The 16,645-nt window shown below is 38.5% G+C and overlaps 1 protein-coding gene across 3 annotated transcripts in view; it reads right to left on the bottom strand.

Moving 5' to 3' along the window:
* Positions 1 to 16,645, bottom strand: part of LOC136871902 (tudor domain-containing protein 3) — a 258,745-nt gene that overhangs the window by 58,952 nt on the left and 183,148 nt on the right. For all 3 annotated transcript variants that reach the window (XM_067145605.2, XM_067145606.2, XM_067145607.2), the window contains one exon: positions 3,519 to 3,629. In XM_067145605.2, the coding sequence (XP_067001706.2) occupies positions 3,519 to 3,629 (111 nt within the window). The remainder of the gene's footprint in view (positions 1 to 3,518; positions 3,630 to 16,645) is intronic.

Here is a 16,645-nt window from a genome sequence, read left to right as displayed (position 1 = left end):
AGAGGTAAAAGGAAACCAACGAATACCATGAATACTATAAAGGCATTTAAAGATGAAAATGGAAATCTGGTTAGGACAGAAAGTGACATGAGAGAAATCCTGAAGAACCATTTCGACCACCTACTGAAAAGACCAGTTCAAGAACAAAATAAAGAACCAGAAATCCAAGCCTAAAATGAAAAACACCCCATCACCTGGACAGAAACTGAGACAGCCTTAAAATCTATGCCTAAAGAAAAATCTTCAGGTGCAGATGAAGTGAATGCGGACATGATAAAAGGCAGCAGGCATCCGGGGTAAACCGAACAATGGTTGCACAGAGTACTAAATGCCGTATGGACAGACAAAATACCTGCAGATTGGAGCAAGGGTGTTATAAATCCCCTGTTTAAGAAAGGCAGCAAATGGAAACCCACCAACTATAGAGGGATAACCCTGCTGTCTCATGGGCTAAAAATTCTAGAGAAGATCATAGAAGGGAGATTGAGAACCATAGCACCTACATGCTGATGGAAAAGTATTGGGAGAAAGGCAAGAATCTGGTCATTGTATTCCTGGATATAGAAAAGGCCTATCATAGTGTTATAAGGGATACGATCTGAGAGTGCCTGAGAAACAGAAATGTGCCTGAAGGACTGGTAAGGAAAATTCAGATGTTGTACAAAGACTGTCCTAGCTGTGTATAAATTGGAGAAGGTCGATCATCATGGTTTGAGACCAAGAGTGGGGTTCAGCAAGGAAGTGCACTGTCCCCACTACTGTTCATCACTGTTACGGACAATATAATGAAGAACATCAAGGAAAAATAAGGTAAACTGAATGCAGTGGCCTTTGCTGATGATATCATGATTTGGGGTGAAACAGAAGAGGAAGTACAGAGCAGACTCAACTTCTGTAAATCCCAGTTCCAGGAATATAACCTCAACATCAGTGAGACAAAGATACTGGTGATGGCAGTCAACAGAGAAGGGAGTCCAGCAAGTGTAACACTAGGAGACCACCAGCAAGAGAGTGTGGATAGTTTTCCTTACCTTAGAAGTGTAATCTCCAGTGATAATTTGGTCAGAAAGGAAATTACAAACAGAGTGCAAAAGGGATCAGAATTCTAGCAACAAGAACACTTTTATGGGGTGACACGATTCCAAAACCGGCCAAACTGATGATGTTCAACAGCTATTTCATACCGATATTGACCTATGGTATTGAAGCGTGCACCCTCACAAAAAGAGATTCATCAAGACTGCAAGCATCAGAGATGAAATTTCCTAGATCCGCCATCCAGAAGACCAAGAAGACCAAGATGGACAAATTAAGAAATGAGGAGGTGAGGAAAGAAGACTATAAAGACATCACTATTAGACCAAATCGGCACATCCAGATTACGGTGGTACGGGCATGTGATGAGGATGGAACGTACAAAAACAGCCAGAATAAATTTGGAAAGACAGGTGGAGGGGGAAAGACTTGCAGGAAGACCTAAAACTTGAGGGATGGACATGATCAAGGTTGATCTAGTTACCAGAGGAGGGACAGTGGATGAAATGAAATGTCGTATGGCTTTTAGTGCCGGGATATCCCAGGAAGGGTTCGGCTCGCCTGGTGCAGGTCTTTCTATTTGACGCCCTTAGGCGACCTGCGAGTCGTGATGAGGATGAATGATCATGACAACACATACACCCAGCCCCCGTGCCATTTGAATTAACCAATTAAGGTTAAAATCCCCGACCCGGCCGGGAATCGAACCTGGGACCCTCTGAACCGATGGTCAGTACGCTGACCGTTCAGCCAACGAGTCAGACGACAGTGGATGATGTTCTCCATGACAAGTTGTATATGGACAGGAAGAAGTGGAAGAGGCTCATTAACAGTACCTGTGAAATTGGAACTGTACAATGACGATGATGATGGATGATGATGATGATGATGATGATGATGAGCGAGGAGACAGAATATCCAACAGATAGCTGCCCCTATTAGGGAATTGACTGATCGGCCTTCTAATCAGTTCATGCAGAACAATATTTGTTACAATGATTTCTTTGTGCTATCTTTTATTGCTATTTTTCTAGCAAGCACGTTATTTCTGTTAGATTTCCTATCCTTCACAATGCTGAAATTTTAAGTAATTTCACAGTCATGTTGTGGAATACAGGGGTGATGTCAGATAATTGATGGGTGTTTTAACACCGAGTCTGCTATAGCCTGGATAGGACGTATGTGTATGCCTCTAGGTGATTTGCAACAAAAGAGTAGTGTTACAAAAATGTTGCAACTTTTGGGCTGGCTAGACTTGAGAGTAAGGACATGAGCAGCACGACTAAGCAGTATGATTTGAGTTGTCAGCAGAGAGAGGGCATGATATCAGAAGTAGTATAAGCTTGAAAGGGGCTTTTAAAAGTTCATAATATGAAGATAAAGTTAGGATTCAAGAGGACAAATTGGGGTAAATATTTGTTTATATGAAGAGGAATGAGGGATCGCATTAATTAATAATGTTATCGGCTTAACATCCTACTAACTACTTTTATGGCTTTTGGAGATGCCGGGGTGCCAAAATTTAGTCACGCAGGTGTTCTTTTACATGCCAGTAAATCTATCAAAACGAGGCTAGCGAATTTGAGCACCTTCAAATACCACTGGACTGAGCCAGGATCGAACCTGCCAAGTTGGGGTCAGAAGGCCAGCGTCTCAACTGTCTGAGCCATTCAGCCTGGCGAATTGCAATAATTTACTAAGGAAGATCATTGATAAATTTTTAACTTCTTTGAAATCATTTAAGAACAGACTAGGTAAACAACTGATACGGCATCTGCTACATGGCAACAGCCCTAACTGCAGATCAGTGGTGATTGATTGAAACAAACAAGTGCACAAATATAAATCTTCAGCAAAGAAAGTTAAGGAAGGAATAAACACACAAAAGGATAAATATAACAGGCTAGCATAGGTAAAGTAACATAATAGCGTATGTTAAAGAAAAAGCTGTTGGATCATGAAAACAAATTGTAAATCTGTAAAACAGTAAGCAAAACTGATTTTATTTACCATATTACAGCTTTGAGAATCTGCAGAACAGTGCAGAACTTCAGAAATATTCAGAAGTTATGGGGCCATCTACCAGAAATAGGAACTCTTAGCCAGGACCAAGCCTGTCAATCTTTGTCATACTCTATTGATGCATGAGTAATAAACTGAATAGTAAAATTTAAATTAATGAGTACAAGTATCTTTATATGATCCTAAAAAATTCTTACAGGAATCCTAAGTGTTGTGACCATAACAGTTGATACCACAGCTATTACCTGCAAGATTTTACTGAAAGGTATATCAAACTGATATATATATCTAGGACAAAGGGAGATAGTGAAGAGGGATGGGTGTCACATTCTCTCTCTCTCTCTCTCTCTCTCTCCCTCCCCCCCCCCCCCCACACACACACACACCTTTAGAGGACAAATAGGTACTGTGTTCTTGCAGCACACAAAAATAAAGAGCTTTAACACCAATAAGATGCTCACCTCAGTGAATGGTATACAATGATCCTGTAGAACCTCCTCGAAGTTGCCATAATCAACAAACCTCACAACACATGTACGTTCTGAAACACCCGTCACTTCTGCATTGTAGTACTAGAAACACAATGAGACAACTTGTATCAATCACAATGGATAAAAATTACAAGAATGTTTTATATCAAAGAAGATGAAAAAAGATGTAAAGGAAATATGAAGAAAACAACGTAATAGAATACATTTTCTCACATAGTTACAAACAAGAGAGAAAATGCCATATTATGTTTCTCTGAAAGAGTGTGCAGAACCAAATTAGAGAATTTCCTGAAAAAAGAAAAGCTACCACTACTGAAGAGAGTACTAAGAAACAGATATTAAAACCAAATGATGAATATAACAGAAGGATACAGTCATTACTCTAACGTATCCACAAAGACGCACACGAGATGCTGTCAGTTGGTACAATTAATTTTATTCACATATATTCACAAATTAACACACACATAACCTTAATCACAGTATCAAAACACTTCACTTCAAAAAATATCAACCAAGCCACCATTATTAAAAACAACTGCCAACACTTCAATATGGAGGTTACAACTTTGAAACACAGTTGAAAACAGATGACTACCGACTGCCTACCTCGACATGTCAGCTAACACATCGCCACAAGTATATACTTGCTACACCATAAATCGTCAACCAATAACTTCCAAACAACTAACTTTTTCTGTCAAGATCGTCTCCTTATATATATGTGCCTGGCCAGGCTTCTAGAAAGTTACATTACAAAATATATCTTCGTGAAAATTCTGGAGTGTCTAATACATAGGTTATAATGTATAGAATATTCTCAATTGTTCTCGTGCCTATTACCATTCTGGAAGTTACAGTGTGTTTCACAATTATGGATTACAATTTATATATACAGGTAAAAGTAAATTAAAATATTAATTTACAGGTATTTACATTAACTGAACTGATAAAAATGTCTATATACAGTGCACGTTTCATGACATAACCTCAAAAACAACGCCATCATATTGTATTTACACATGATGTAATAATAATACTAATACTAAAATGGAAGTAACACTTCACAGCTATACATACAATAATAATAATCATAAGATAATAATAATTATTCGAGCTCGATATCTGCATTGGTTACCTATGGGCGAGAGAATATTATTTTCAAGTTATACCTGTTATCACCCTTGCATCAACTCTCATTCACCATCCCAACACCACATGATGATTTTTTTTTTTTTAAATTGCAAAATACACTTATAACCACTTCTAGGTAAGTACTTGCCTTCTTTACTACTTGTTACACCAAATGAGAAATGAAGTCTCCTATAAATCTAATGGAAAGAGAAACAAATCTACCAATATACAAACACAAAAAGAAAATTAGTTCATGTCTCTTCTCTCTGACCAGTTAGGGCCTGTACTATGACTATCACATAAACAGCCAGATACGTAGGCTGCAGTTTTGTATACTAGAAGTTAAATTCATCGTTCCTGCAAAACCTCCTCTGTGACATTTTTGTCCATTTTCAGGTTATTGCTTTGTTAAACAGTAGGAGCCATGACACATCACACGGAAAAAACCTCCTACATGAAAATTAATATTTTACCAATCAATTTTTTATTTTATTTTTTACTAGTGGCTTTACGTCGCTCCGACACAGATAGGTCTTATGGCAACGAAGGGATAGGAAAGGCCTAGGAGTTGGAAGGAAGCGGCCATGGCCTTAATTAAGATACAGCCCCAGCATTTGCCTGGTGTGAAAATGGGAAACCACGGAAAACCATCTTCAGGGCTGCCGATAGTGGAATTCGAACCCACTATCTCCTGTATGCAAGCTCACAGGCGCGCACCTCTAACCGCACAGCCAACTAGCCCGGTCCAATAAAATTTAACAAAAACTGTATCTCTGATGTGCTCGTGTCACATATTAGGTCTGCAATACCTCCTATGTGACAAGGCGTTCACATAGATGATTTCATAACATTATTCTATGTCTGAGAGTAATAGGGAAGTACATTCAGGGAAACGGGGTTGTCTAGGAAGTGGTGATAAGGGTACAGAGATCTGGAAGTCAAGTAAAGATGACATAAAAATGTTACTGTTGAACTGTAGAATTAAGGAATTTAATAGATATATATTTAACAGAATTTAACAGAATTTAACAGAATGGTTCATGTTTGTGGGTTACTGTAGTCGCATCCTAGTTCGTGAACCATGGGCAACGGCTGAGTGGCCTAGTACGTGGTCCTGAGAGTCGGGATACCAGTTGCTATGGAATGGGAGTGGGCATCTCGGACATATTCTGAGTCATGGCCCTCCTTGTGCTCAGGCGGCTAGGACTACACAATTCACCGGTGGTCCATAACCCGTTAGAGGAGAGATCCTCACTTGGACTATGTGCAAGTAGGGCAGCATCCTGCTTCATGAATTTACCGAGCTCAGAACACTTTAAGCAAGCCTCGGACCTATGGGAGTAATGGAGTCCCACTCCCATTTGACAGTCGAGGGACTCCTTGGAAACAACTTGGCGAACGAAATGGAATTCGATGGGGAGCTATCAATATTAATGGGGCTTATGGAAGAAAGAAGGTAGAACTTGCTGAGTCAGCAAAGAGGATGCATCTGGATGTGCTAGGAGTAAGTGATATTCGGGTAAGGGGAGATAAGGAGGAAGAGATAGGAGATTATAAAGTGTACTTGACGGGTGTTAGAAAGGGAAGGGCAGTCTGGGGTAGGGCTCTTTATCAGGAATACCATTGCACGCAACGTAGTTTCTGTTAGGCACGTAAGTGAGCGAATGATGTGGGTAGATTTGTCAGTGGGAGGAATTAGGACAAGAATTGTGTCCGTGTATTCACCATGTGAGGGTGCAGATGAGGATGAAGTTGACAAGTTTTATGAAGCATTGAGTGACATCGTGGTCAGGGTCAACAGCAAGGATAGAATAGTGCTAATGGGCGATTTCAATGCCAGAGTTGGGAATAGAACTGAAGGATACGAAAGAGTGATTGGTAAATGTGGGGAAGATATGGAAGCTAATGGGAATGGGAAGCGTTTGCTGGACTTCTGTGCTAGTATGGGTTTAGCTGTTACGAATACATTCTTCTAGCATAAGGCTGTTCACCGCTACACATGGGAGGCTAGGGGTACCAGATCCTTAATAGACTATATCTTAACAGACTTTGAATTCAGGAAATCTTTTAGGAATGTACGAGTTTTTCGAGGATTTTTCGATGATACAGACCATTATCTGATCTGTAGTGAGCTAAGTATCTCTAGGCCTAGGGTGGAGAAAGTGAAATCTGTCTGCAAACGAATAAGGGTAGAAAATCTCCAGGACGAGGAAATTAGACAGAAGTACATGGATATGATTAGTGAGAAGTTTCGAACAGTAGACAGTAAGCAGGTTCAGGATATAGAAAGTGAATGGGTGGCATACAGGGATGCTGTAGTAGAAACAGCAAGGGAATGCCTAGGAACAACTGTGTGTAAAGATGGGAAAAGGCGAACATCTTGGTGGAATGATGAAGTGAGAGCAGCCTGTAAACGTAAAAAGAAGGCTTATCAGAAATGGCTCCAAACAAGGGCCGAGGCAGACAGGGATTTGTACGTAGATGAAAGAAACAGAGCGAAACAAATAGTTGTTGAATCCAAAAAGAAGTCATGGGAAGATTTTGGTAATAACCTGGAAAGGCTAGGTCAAGCAGCAGGGAAACCTTTCTGGACAGTAATAAAGAATCTTAGGAAGGGAGGGAAAAAGGAAATGAACAGTGTTTTGAGTAATTCAGGTGAACTCATAACAGATCCCAGGGAATCACTGGACAGGTGGAGGGAATATTTTGAACATCTTCTCAATGTAAAAGGAAATCATCATGGTGGTGTTGCAAACAGTCAAGCTCATGGGGAGGAGGAAAATGATGTTGGTGAAATTATGCTTGCGGAAGTGGAAAGGATAGTAAATAAACTCCATTGTCATAAGGCAGCAGGAATAGATGAAATTAGACCTGAAATGGTGAAGTATAGTGGGAAGGCAGGGATGAAATGGCTTCATAGAGTAGTCAAATTAGCGTGGAGTGTTGGTAAGGTACCTTCAGATTGGACAAAAGCAGTAATTGCACCTATCTATAAGCAAGGGAACAGGAAGGATTGCAACAACTATCGAGGTATCTCATTGATTAGTATACCAGGCAAAGTATTCACAGGCATCTTGGAAGGGAGGGTGCGATCAGTCATTGAGAGGAAGTTGGATGAAAACCAGTGTGGTTTCAGACCACAGAGAGGCTGTCAGGATCAGATTTTCAGTATGCGCCAGGTAATTGAAAAATGCTACGAGAGGAATAGGCAGTTGTGTTTATGTTTCGTAGATCTAGAGAAAGCATATGACAGGGTACCGAGGGAAAAGATGTTCGCTATACTGGGGGACTATAGAATTAAAGGTAGATTATTAAAATCAATCAAAGGCATTTATGTTGACAATTGGGCTTCAGTGAGAATTGATGGTAGAACGAGTTCTTGGTTCAGGGTACTTACAGGAGTTAGACAAGGCTGTAATCTTTCACCTTTGCTGTTTGTAGTTTACATTGATCATATGCTGAAAGGTATAAAATGGCAGGGAGGGATTCAGTTAGGTGGAAATGTAGTAAGCAGCCTGGCCTATGCTGACGACTTGGTCTTAATGGCAGACTGTGCCGAAAGCCTGCAGTCTATTATCTTGGAACTTGAAAATAGGTGCAATGAGTATGGTATGAAAATTAGCCTCTCGAAGACTAAATTGATGTCAGATTGGTGATACAAAGCTAGAACAGGTCGATAATTTCAAGTATTTAGATTGTGTGTTTTCCCAGGATGGTAATATAGTAAGTGAGATTGAATCAAGGTGTAGTAAAGCTAATGCAGTGAGCTCGCAGTTGCGATCAGCAGTATTCTGTAAGAAGGAAGTCAGCTCCCAGACGAAACTATCTTTACATCGGTCTGTTTTCAGACCAACTTTGCTTTATGGGAGCGAAAGCTGGGTGGACTCAGGATATCTTATTCATAAGTTAGAAGTAACAGACATGAAAGTAGCAAGAATGATTGCTGGTACAAACAGGTGGGAACAATGGCAGGAGGAACTCGGAATGAGGAGATAAAGGCTAATTTAGGAATGAACTCGATGGATGAAGCTGTACGCATAAACCGGCTTCGGTGGTGGGGTCATGTGAGGCGAATGGAGGAGGATAGGTTACCTAGGAGAATAATGGACTCTTGTTATGGAGGGTAAGAGAAGTAGAGGGAGACCAAGACGACGATGGTTAGACTCTGTTTCTAACGATTTAAAGATAAGAGGTATAGAACTAAATGAAGCCACAACACTAGTTGCAAATCGAGGATTGTGGCGACGTTTAGTAAATTCTCAGAGGCTTGCAGACTGAACGCTGAAAGGCATAACAGTCTATAATGATAATGTATGTATGTATGTATGTATGTATATTTAACAAATATTGTAATAGAAGTTGAATCATGGCTGAGAAAAGATATAATGGATGAAGAAATTTTTTCACGGAATGGAGAGTGTACCATAGAGATAGGATAGGAATGGTGGGAGGGGGAGTATTCAATCTGGTGAAAGAAGAATTTGTAAGCTACGAAAAAGTTAAAGATGAGAAACATGAAATTCTAGGTGTAAGGCTCTCTTTGAGTGTACAGACGGGAAAGGGTAGCACTGACACGGATTCAGAATTATTTGATGTGGGAAAAGACATGGAAAGAAATGTGACTGCAGCAGGAGATCTGAATTTACCAAATGTCAATTGGGAAGGCACTGCAAACGACAGGAAGCATGACCAACAAATGGCAAATAAACTAACATGGGAAGGACAGCTGATTCAGAAAGTGATGGAACCAACTAGAGGGAAAAATATCCTGGATGTGGTGCTGGTACACGCGAGCACAGAAATGGTGTCCCGATATAAACAAAGCATGGTATCCCCTACCTCCTCGCTAACGCATTTCTACAGGGAGACAGCCCGCTACAAGGCTGTTGTGATTGAAATGGGCACTGTGGAGGATGTACAGCAATACAGACACTGTGCCTTCAGCACTACCCGTTCACTCCCTTCCCCTCCTTTTCGGTACTGAAGTGGCCTTCAACACTCCCCTCCTTTCCAGTACTGGAGCGGGGCAGTGTTGATTGTTTACGTCGGGACACCATTTCTGTGCTTGGATGTACAACCAGATGAGCTCTATAAACTGAAGTAATAGATGGCATTAGTGATCATGAAGCTGTTTTTCTCGTAGTTAAAAATAAGTGTGATAGAGAGAAGGTTTTAAAAGTAGGACTATTAAGCAGTACCTCATGGCTGATAAAGCAGGCATGAGGCACTTTTTAAAAAGTAACTATGATCAGTGGAAAACGGTAAATAAAAATGTAAACAGACTCTGGGATGGGTTTAAAGCAATTGTTGAGGATTGTGAAAACAGGTTTGTACCTTTAAGGGCGGTAAGGAATGGTAAAGACCCACCTTATTATAATAGAGAAATAAAGAGACTAAGAAGGAGGTGCAGACTGGAAATAAATAGAGTTAGAAATGGCTGTGGAAGTAAGGAGAAATTGAAGGAACTTACTAGGAAATTGAATCTAGCAAAGAAGGCAGCTAAGGATAACATGATGGCAAGTATAACTGGCAGTCATACAAATATTAGTGAAAAATGGAAGGGAATGTATAAGTATTTTTAAGCAGAAACAGGTTCTCAGAAGGACATTCCAGTAATGATTAATGAACAAGGGGAGTGTGTATGTGAGGATCTTCAAAAGGCAGAAGTATTCAGTCAGCAGTTTGAAAAGATTGTTGGTTACAAGGATAATGTCCTGATAGAGGAGGAGACTAATGCTAAAGAAGTATTAAAATTTACATATGATAACAATGGCATTTACAATAAGATACAAATGTTGAAAACTCGAAAAGTGGCTGGAATTGATAAGATTTCCGGGGAGATACTAAAGACAATGGTTTGGGATACAGTACCATACCTGAAGTACTTATTCGATTATTGTTTGGTTGAAGGAGCTATACCAAATAAATGGAGAGTTGCTATAGTAGCCCCTGTGTATAAAGGAAAGGGTGACAGACATAAAGCTGAAAATTACAGGCCAGTAAGTTTGACATGCGTTGCATGTAAGCTTTGGGAAGGCATTCTTTCTGATTATATTAGACATGTTTGCAAAATTAATACCTGGTTCAAAAGAAGGCAGTTAGGTTTTAGGAAAGGTTATTCCACTGAAGCTCAACTTGTAGGATTCCAGCAAGATATAGCAGATATCTTGGATTCAGGAGGTCAAATGGACTGTATCGCAATTGACCTGTCAAAAGCATTTGATAGGGTGGATCATCGAGGACTACTGGCAAAAATGAATGCAAATGGACAAGACAAAAGAGTGACTGAATGGGTTGCTATATTTCTAGAAAATAGATCACAGAGAATTAGAGTAGGTGAAGATTTATCTCGCCCTGTAATAATTAAGAGGGGAATTCCTCAAGGCAGTATTATTGGACCTTTATATTTTCTTATATATATAAATAATATGAGTAAACAAGCGAAATCAGAAGTATGACTTTTTGTGGATGATGTTATTCTGTATAGAGTAATAAATAAGTTACAAGATTGTGAGCAACTGCAACGTGACCTTGATAATGTTGTGAGATGGACAGCAGGCAATGGTATGTTGATAAACGGGTTTAAAAATCAGGTTGCGAGTTTCACAACTAGGAAAAGTCCTCTCAGTTTTAATTACTGCATTGATGGGGTGAAAGTTCCTTTTGGGGATCATTGTAAGTACTTAGGTGTTAATATAAGGAAAGATCTTCATTGGAATAATCACATGAATGGGATTGTAAATAAAGGGTACAGATCTCTGCACATATTTATGAGAGTGTTTAGGGGTTGTAGTGAGGATGTAAAGGAGAGGGCATATAAGTCTCTGGTAAGACCAACTAGAATATGGTTCCAGTGTATGGGACCCTCACCACGATTACTTGATTCAAGAACTGGAAAAAATCCAAAGAAAAGCAGCTTGATTTGTTCTGGGTGATTTCCGACAAAAGAGTAGCATTACAAAAATGTTGCAATGTTTCGGCTGGGAAGAACTGAGAGAAAGAAGACGAGCTGCTCGACTAGGTGGTAGGTTACACATTATAATTCTCATGTTAGGTCCGTAGTGAAATGTACGTAAATACAAAGTGTGTTACAAGTGTTATTATTTTTTTAGTATCCACCTATTCAATATAGAGAGATCTTTTTTAGAAATTAAATATTATTGTAAAATGTTAAGGTACATGTTTCGTCCATATTAAGGGCATCATCAGCCTCAAACTCAAACCTGTATGGTGAAAAATCTGGATCCTGATTGCTCTTACAAGTTACAAAAAGAAGATATCAATGTAGGTGTCTGTCCAAACATAAAAATGATTAGAATGTCCTTGGCTAAAATCGCAGTATCAAGCTGCATGTCAAAAGTTCACACGATTATACTTTCCGAAGCGTTGAGTCAGTGCACCAAAAACAAAAAAACAAAAAAAATTGTTGGGGGTAGAGCAATAAACAGCTCAATCTTTATAATGAAACAGAAATGTGCCTCCTTGAATACTTCTGTTAAAGGATATGAAAAATCAAAGCTGATAGACGGTTAAAGATGCCAATTTCGTATGTTGTGATAAGACAACAGCCCTCGTAAGTGGCTGTTCAGTTGTATATAGTCTATTTAACTGGCTGAAGGAGTGAAAGTCGAATGTGTTACGATAAGATAACAGTCTACCTTAAGTAGTTGTGGGAGTAAGGAAAAAACATTTGGTTGTCTATAGACGTATTTATCTTGCTTAAAGGAGCATAAGTCAAAGGTATATCGACGCTGATAGAGCTCTTTTGTGTGAAGTCTGCAACTCTTACACTAACACTTCTTCTCTCGTCATGTCCTTTCTTTCTCCTGCAGGGATACTTGGTGATTTGAATGTGGGTCAGAAGCATTGTATGGATACAGAACAGTGTACTTATCAGCAAGTACTACAGCTTTATGGCGAAGGCTGTTTTCTTGCTTTTTTATGGGAGTATCTCCATAGGTTCTTTATCTGATTCAGGAGCATGACTTGAAGATCCAGCACTCCTCGGCCTCCCGATTTTCGTGGAATAGTGTCCCTTTCTATGCATGAATTTGGATGATGTAATCTATAAGTGGTAAGCAAAGTTCTCGTTTTTCTTTGTATGCTGTCTATTTATGTAGCAGACCATTTCAGAATTCCGAATGAATAAACAAGAGTTGGAATAGCATACGTGTTTATTGCTTTAATTTTGTTCTTGGCATTTAGGTAGCTGTGCAAAATCTGATGCAACCTTGATGTATATTTATCAATGAGTTCCTGTTTGATTTTCTTGTGCTCCCGAGTTGCATTCTGAGCAAATCCAAGGCACTTGTATGTCTCTGCGTCATTCCCTCAATTAAAGATCCGGTATGGAGCTCATATGGTTGAGAGTTTGTGTACCGACCATGTTCAATTGAATGTAAATGTAGCAAAGGCTTTTCAGTCTGTCAAACACATAGCAAATACAATGTAAATTAAAACACTAAAAGCATATCTGTAAAACACACACTAACATACAAAGAATGACATGTTTCGTTCTACAAGAACATCCTCAGATTCTATCAAATCACTTAAAATAAGCTTATATATGTACAGTATTGTTTACGTAGCGTAAACTTGTCAATGATAGAGAGATAAGTGATAACATGAAACAGTAATGACAAAAAATAAATTATATACAATTATAATATAGTGAAAAACTTACGTATTTATCTAGACTGCCGATGTTAAGTCTGTTGTCACCAAACACTATTTCAGGACTGTGGTCATGGAAAGTTTGTGGTGAGCCACGCTGTGCGTGGAGAGGGGAGGGCAGGACAGGGAGGGGCCTAGTAGATCGATGTGGATCTCTCCTATTGGATGATAAAATCGGGTAGACTATAGAGTGGAGAGGGGGGGGGGGGAGATGTAGGGCGGAGCGGCTGGAGCGCTGTGGAACTTTCCATCAACATTGGAGGGGGGGATAGATGTTATTAACCTATTTCATGTTAATTGTACCTGTATGTAATATGGATGAATGTAATTATTATAATTTTTATTATTTATAATAGGTGAATGAAGTACGGAACGGTATTATTATTATTATTATGAAAAAAGCAATTCACCTTCCGTCAACATTGGAGAGGGGAGAGAAGTTATTGACCTTTTCCATGCGAATGTACCTTTATGTAATATGGATGAATGCAAATTAATAATTTTTAGTTGAATAAAGTAAGGGACGTTGTTATTATTATTATTATTATTATTATTATTATTATTTACGATAGAAGCAATTTAAGGAGTAGGTGTTGTCAGATATTATGCGAGTCGAGCAAATAGGGGGGAATAATTTAAATGTGTATTATTATTATTATTATTATTATTATTATTATTATTATTATAATTATTTACGATAGAAGCAATTTAAGGAGTAGGTGTTGTTATATATTATGTGAGTAGAGCGAATAGGGGGGAATTATTTAAATGTGTATGCTCATTCAGGTTATTGGCATTAGTATTTTTTGCGACGTAAATTTCTATTGCTTCTTTTATATTCAAAGATTTACTTTTATTTTCGAAGTGTAAAATTTTTAGATCAGTGTTGATGTCTGTGAAATGGTGTGAACAGTCGTAGATGTGCTCCCCGAAGGCTGAATGCCGATTATATCTGATCGCGTTTTTGTGTTCTTTGTATCTTGTATGGAAATTATGTTTTGTTTGACCTATGTATGTGGCGTTGCAGTTAGGTTCTTGGCACTTGAGTTCATACACTCCTGACTTTGAGAAAGGGTCCTTTTTGTTTAAGTTGCACCTGCTGAAGTGTCTCTGTAGTGTGTTATTCGTTCGAAAAGCTACTTTTAAACCTTGTTTCTTGAAAATGTTAGCTACTTTGTATGTGTTATTGTTAACATAGTTGAGAACCACGTAGTTTTCTTTGTCGTGTGTGGTGCTTTCCCGGCGACTTTTCTTATGTTTATTTAAAAGTTTATCCACTGTGCCTGGAGGATGGTTGTTTTCTTTCGCGATTTGTTTAATTATTTGCATTTCTTCATTGAAATCTGTTGTGCTCATTGGTATGGAAATAGCTCTATGTATCATTGTATTCAGTCCTGCTATTTTGTGTGTGTATGGGTGGTTCGAGTTGTTGTCAATAGTGTGTGACGTCTGAGTGGGCTTTCTGTATACCTTGTAGGATAGGTTGTCATTATTCCTGTTGATTGTGATGTCTAAATAGTTTATTTTCTTGTTATTTTCTGGTTCCATTGTGAAGCTGATGGATTTTTGTAAAGAATTTAGAGTGTTTAATAACTGGTCTGCATTAGTGACGTCATTATCATATATGCATATGACGTCATCCACAAATCTGCTCCAATGTAAGATTCCTTTTGAAAGCCGGCCCATTAAGAACATGTTTTCGAAGTTATTGAGAAAAATGTTTGCTATTATACCTGATAACGGTGAGCCCATGGCTAGCCCTTCTGTTTGGCAACAGATTTTGTCGTTAAATGCAAAGCAATTTTGGTGTAGTGTTGTTCTAAGAAGGTTAATAATTTCTTTGGTTTCTTGTAGAGAGGTGTTTTCCTTAAGAAGGTTTTCGACAATTTTAATGGATTCATCTATTGGTATGTTGGTGTACATGTTAGTGATGTCAAAGGATATCATACGTGTGCTCTCTGTTATTTTAAGTTTATTTAATTCTTTAATTAGTTCTAGGCTGTTTTTAATTGATCTGTCTCCTTTAAGTGAAATTTTCTCTTTTAGAATGATGTTCAGTTGTTTGCTTACATTGTAACTTGGCGCACCTTTAAAATTTACTGTTGGTCTAATGGGACAAAGCTCTTTGTGTATTTTGGGCAGGGCTCTTAGTGTGGGGAGTTTAGGATTTTTGATTATGAGGCTTTCTTTTTCTTGTTTTGTGAAAATTAAGTCTGTTTCCTTGATAGCTTGCTTTATTTGGTTTTGAAATTTATTTGTAGGGTCGCGTTGCAATTCTTGAATACCGTTGTTGTTGATGAATTCTATTGTTTTTTCTATGTATTCGTCTTTCTTCATTATGACTGTTGTGTTACCTTTATCCGCTTTCGTGATGATAAGGTTGTCGTTTTTAATTTTGTTCTTAACTGTTTTCATTGCCGAGTATTGAGTGGCGTAATTCGGTTGTTTAGTGGAATTTTCATGTGCGATTATTTTTAGGGCTTCGTTGGTGGCTACGTTTTTTATTATTTCTCTTTGTGGAGAGGGTATTTTGTCGCAGGCAATTTCTACGTCAGTGATGAGCTGTTTTATGTTGTTTTCGTTATGACGTTCCTGGCAGTTGAATTTGAGACCTTTCTCTAGCAGATCTATTTCATTCTTTGAAAAGGTAGTGTCTGATCTGTTAATTAATCTAGGGTGAAAATTCGCGAGTTTGTTGTGCTTAGCGTTTTCTGGACTTTTCTGTTTAATCATTAGGTTACGTATTTTATTGTCAATAACCTTCTGTTTCCGGATTGCTTCCTTTTTAATGTAATCGTGTAAAAAGTTGGAATAGGATGTCCATTGTGTGCGGTGCCAGAAGTTGCTTAGGTTTAAATGGATGCGTAGAATTTGTTTATTGATTTGCTGTTTCTTTATGTACGCGAATTTGATTTCGTTTCTGATCCATAGTAACTGTGATTGAGATGTTGATATTTTAGCCGAAGTTGTTGTGGGTTTAGCTTTTATGGGTATGTACTTAGGAACGAGCTCTAATTTTAGACATTTCTTATTAAATGTGATTGACTTGTCAATGTTCATGATTTTAATTTTAAGTGATTTGAGCTTTTTGGCTTCGTAATTTGCCTGACTGGCTGAATAATTTGTTAAAAATGAAGCCATGTTTTCCAGTGTTGACTTAGTTAAATGTAGCAAACAAACATGTTCAATTGTTAACAGCTTACATTTCTTTACTCTCAACATCATTCCCACATCTATTATATTCAGCAGCATGTTCATTTGTGTTTCGTTGTGGGCATACACTTTCAGAT

Source organism: Anabrus simplex, chromosome 4, assembly GCF_040414725.1.
Source record: "Anabrus simplex isolate iqAnaSimp1 chromosome 4, ASM4041472v1, whole genome shotgun sequence".
NCBI classification, from domain to species: Eukaryota; Metazoa; Arthropoda; class Insecta; order Orthoptera; family Tettigoniidae; genus Anabrus; species Anabrus simplex.
Note: the sequence above shows the minus strand (reverse complement) of the source record. Positions and strands in the feature narration are given on the sequence as shown.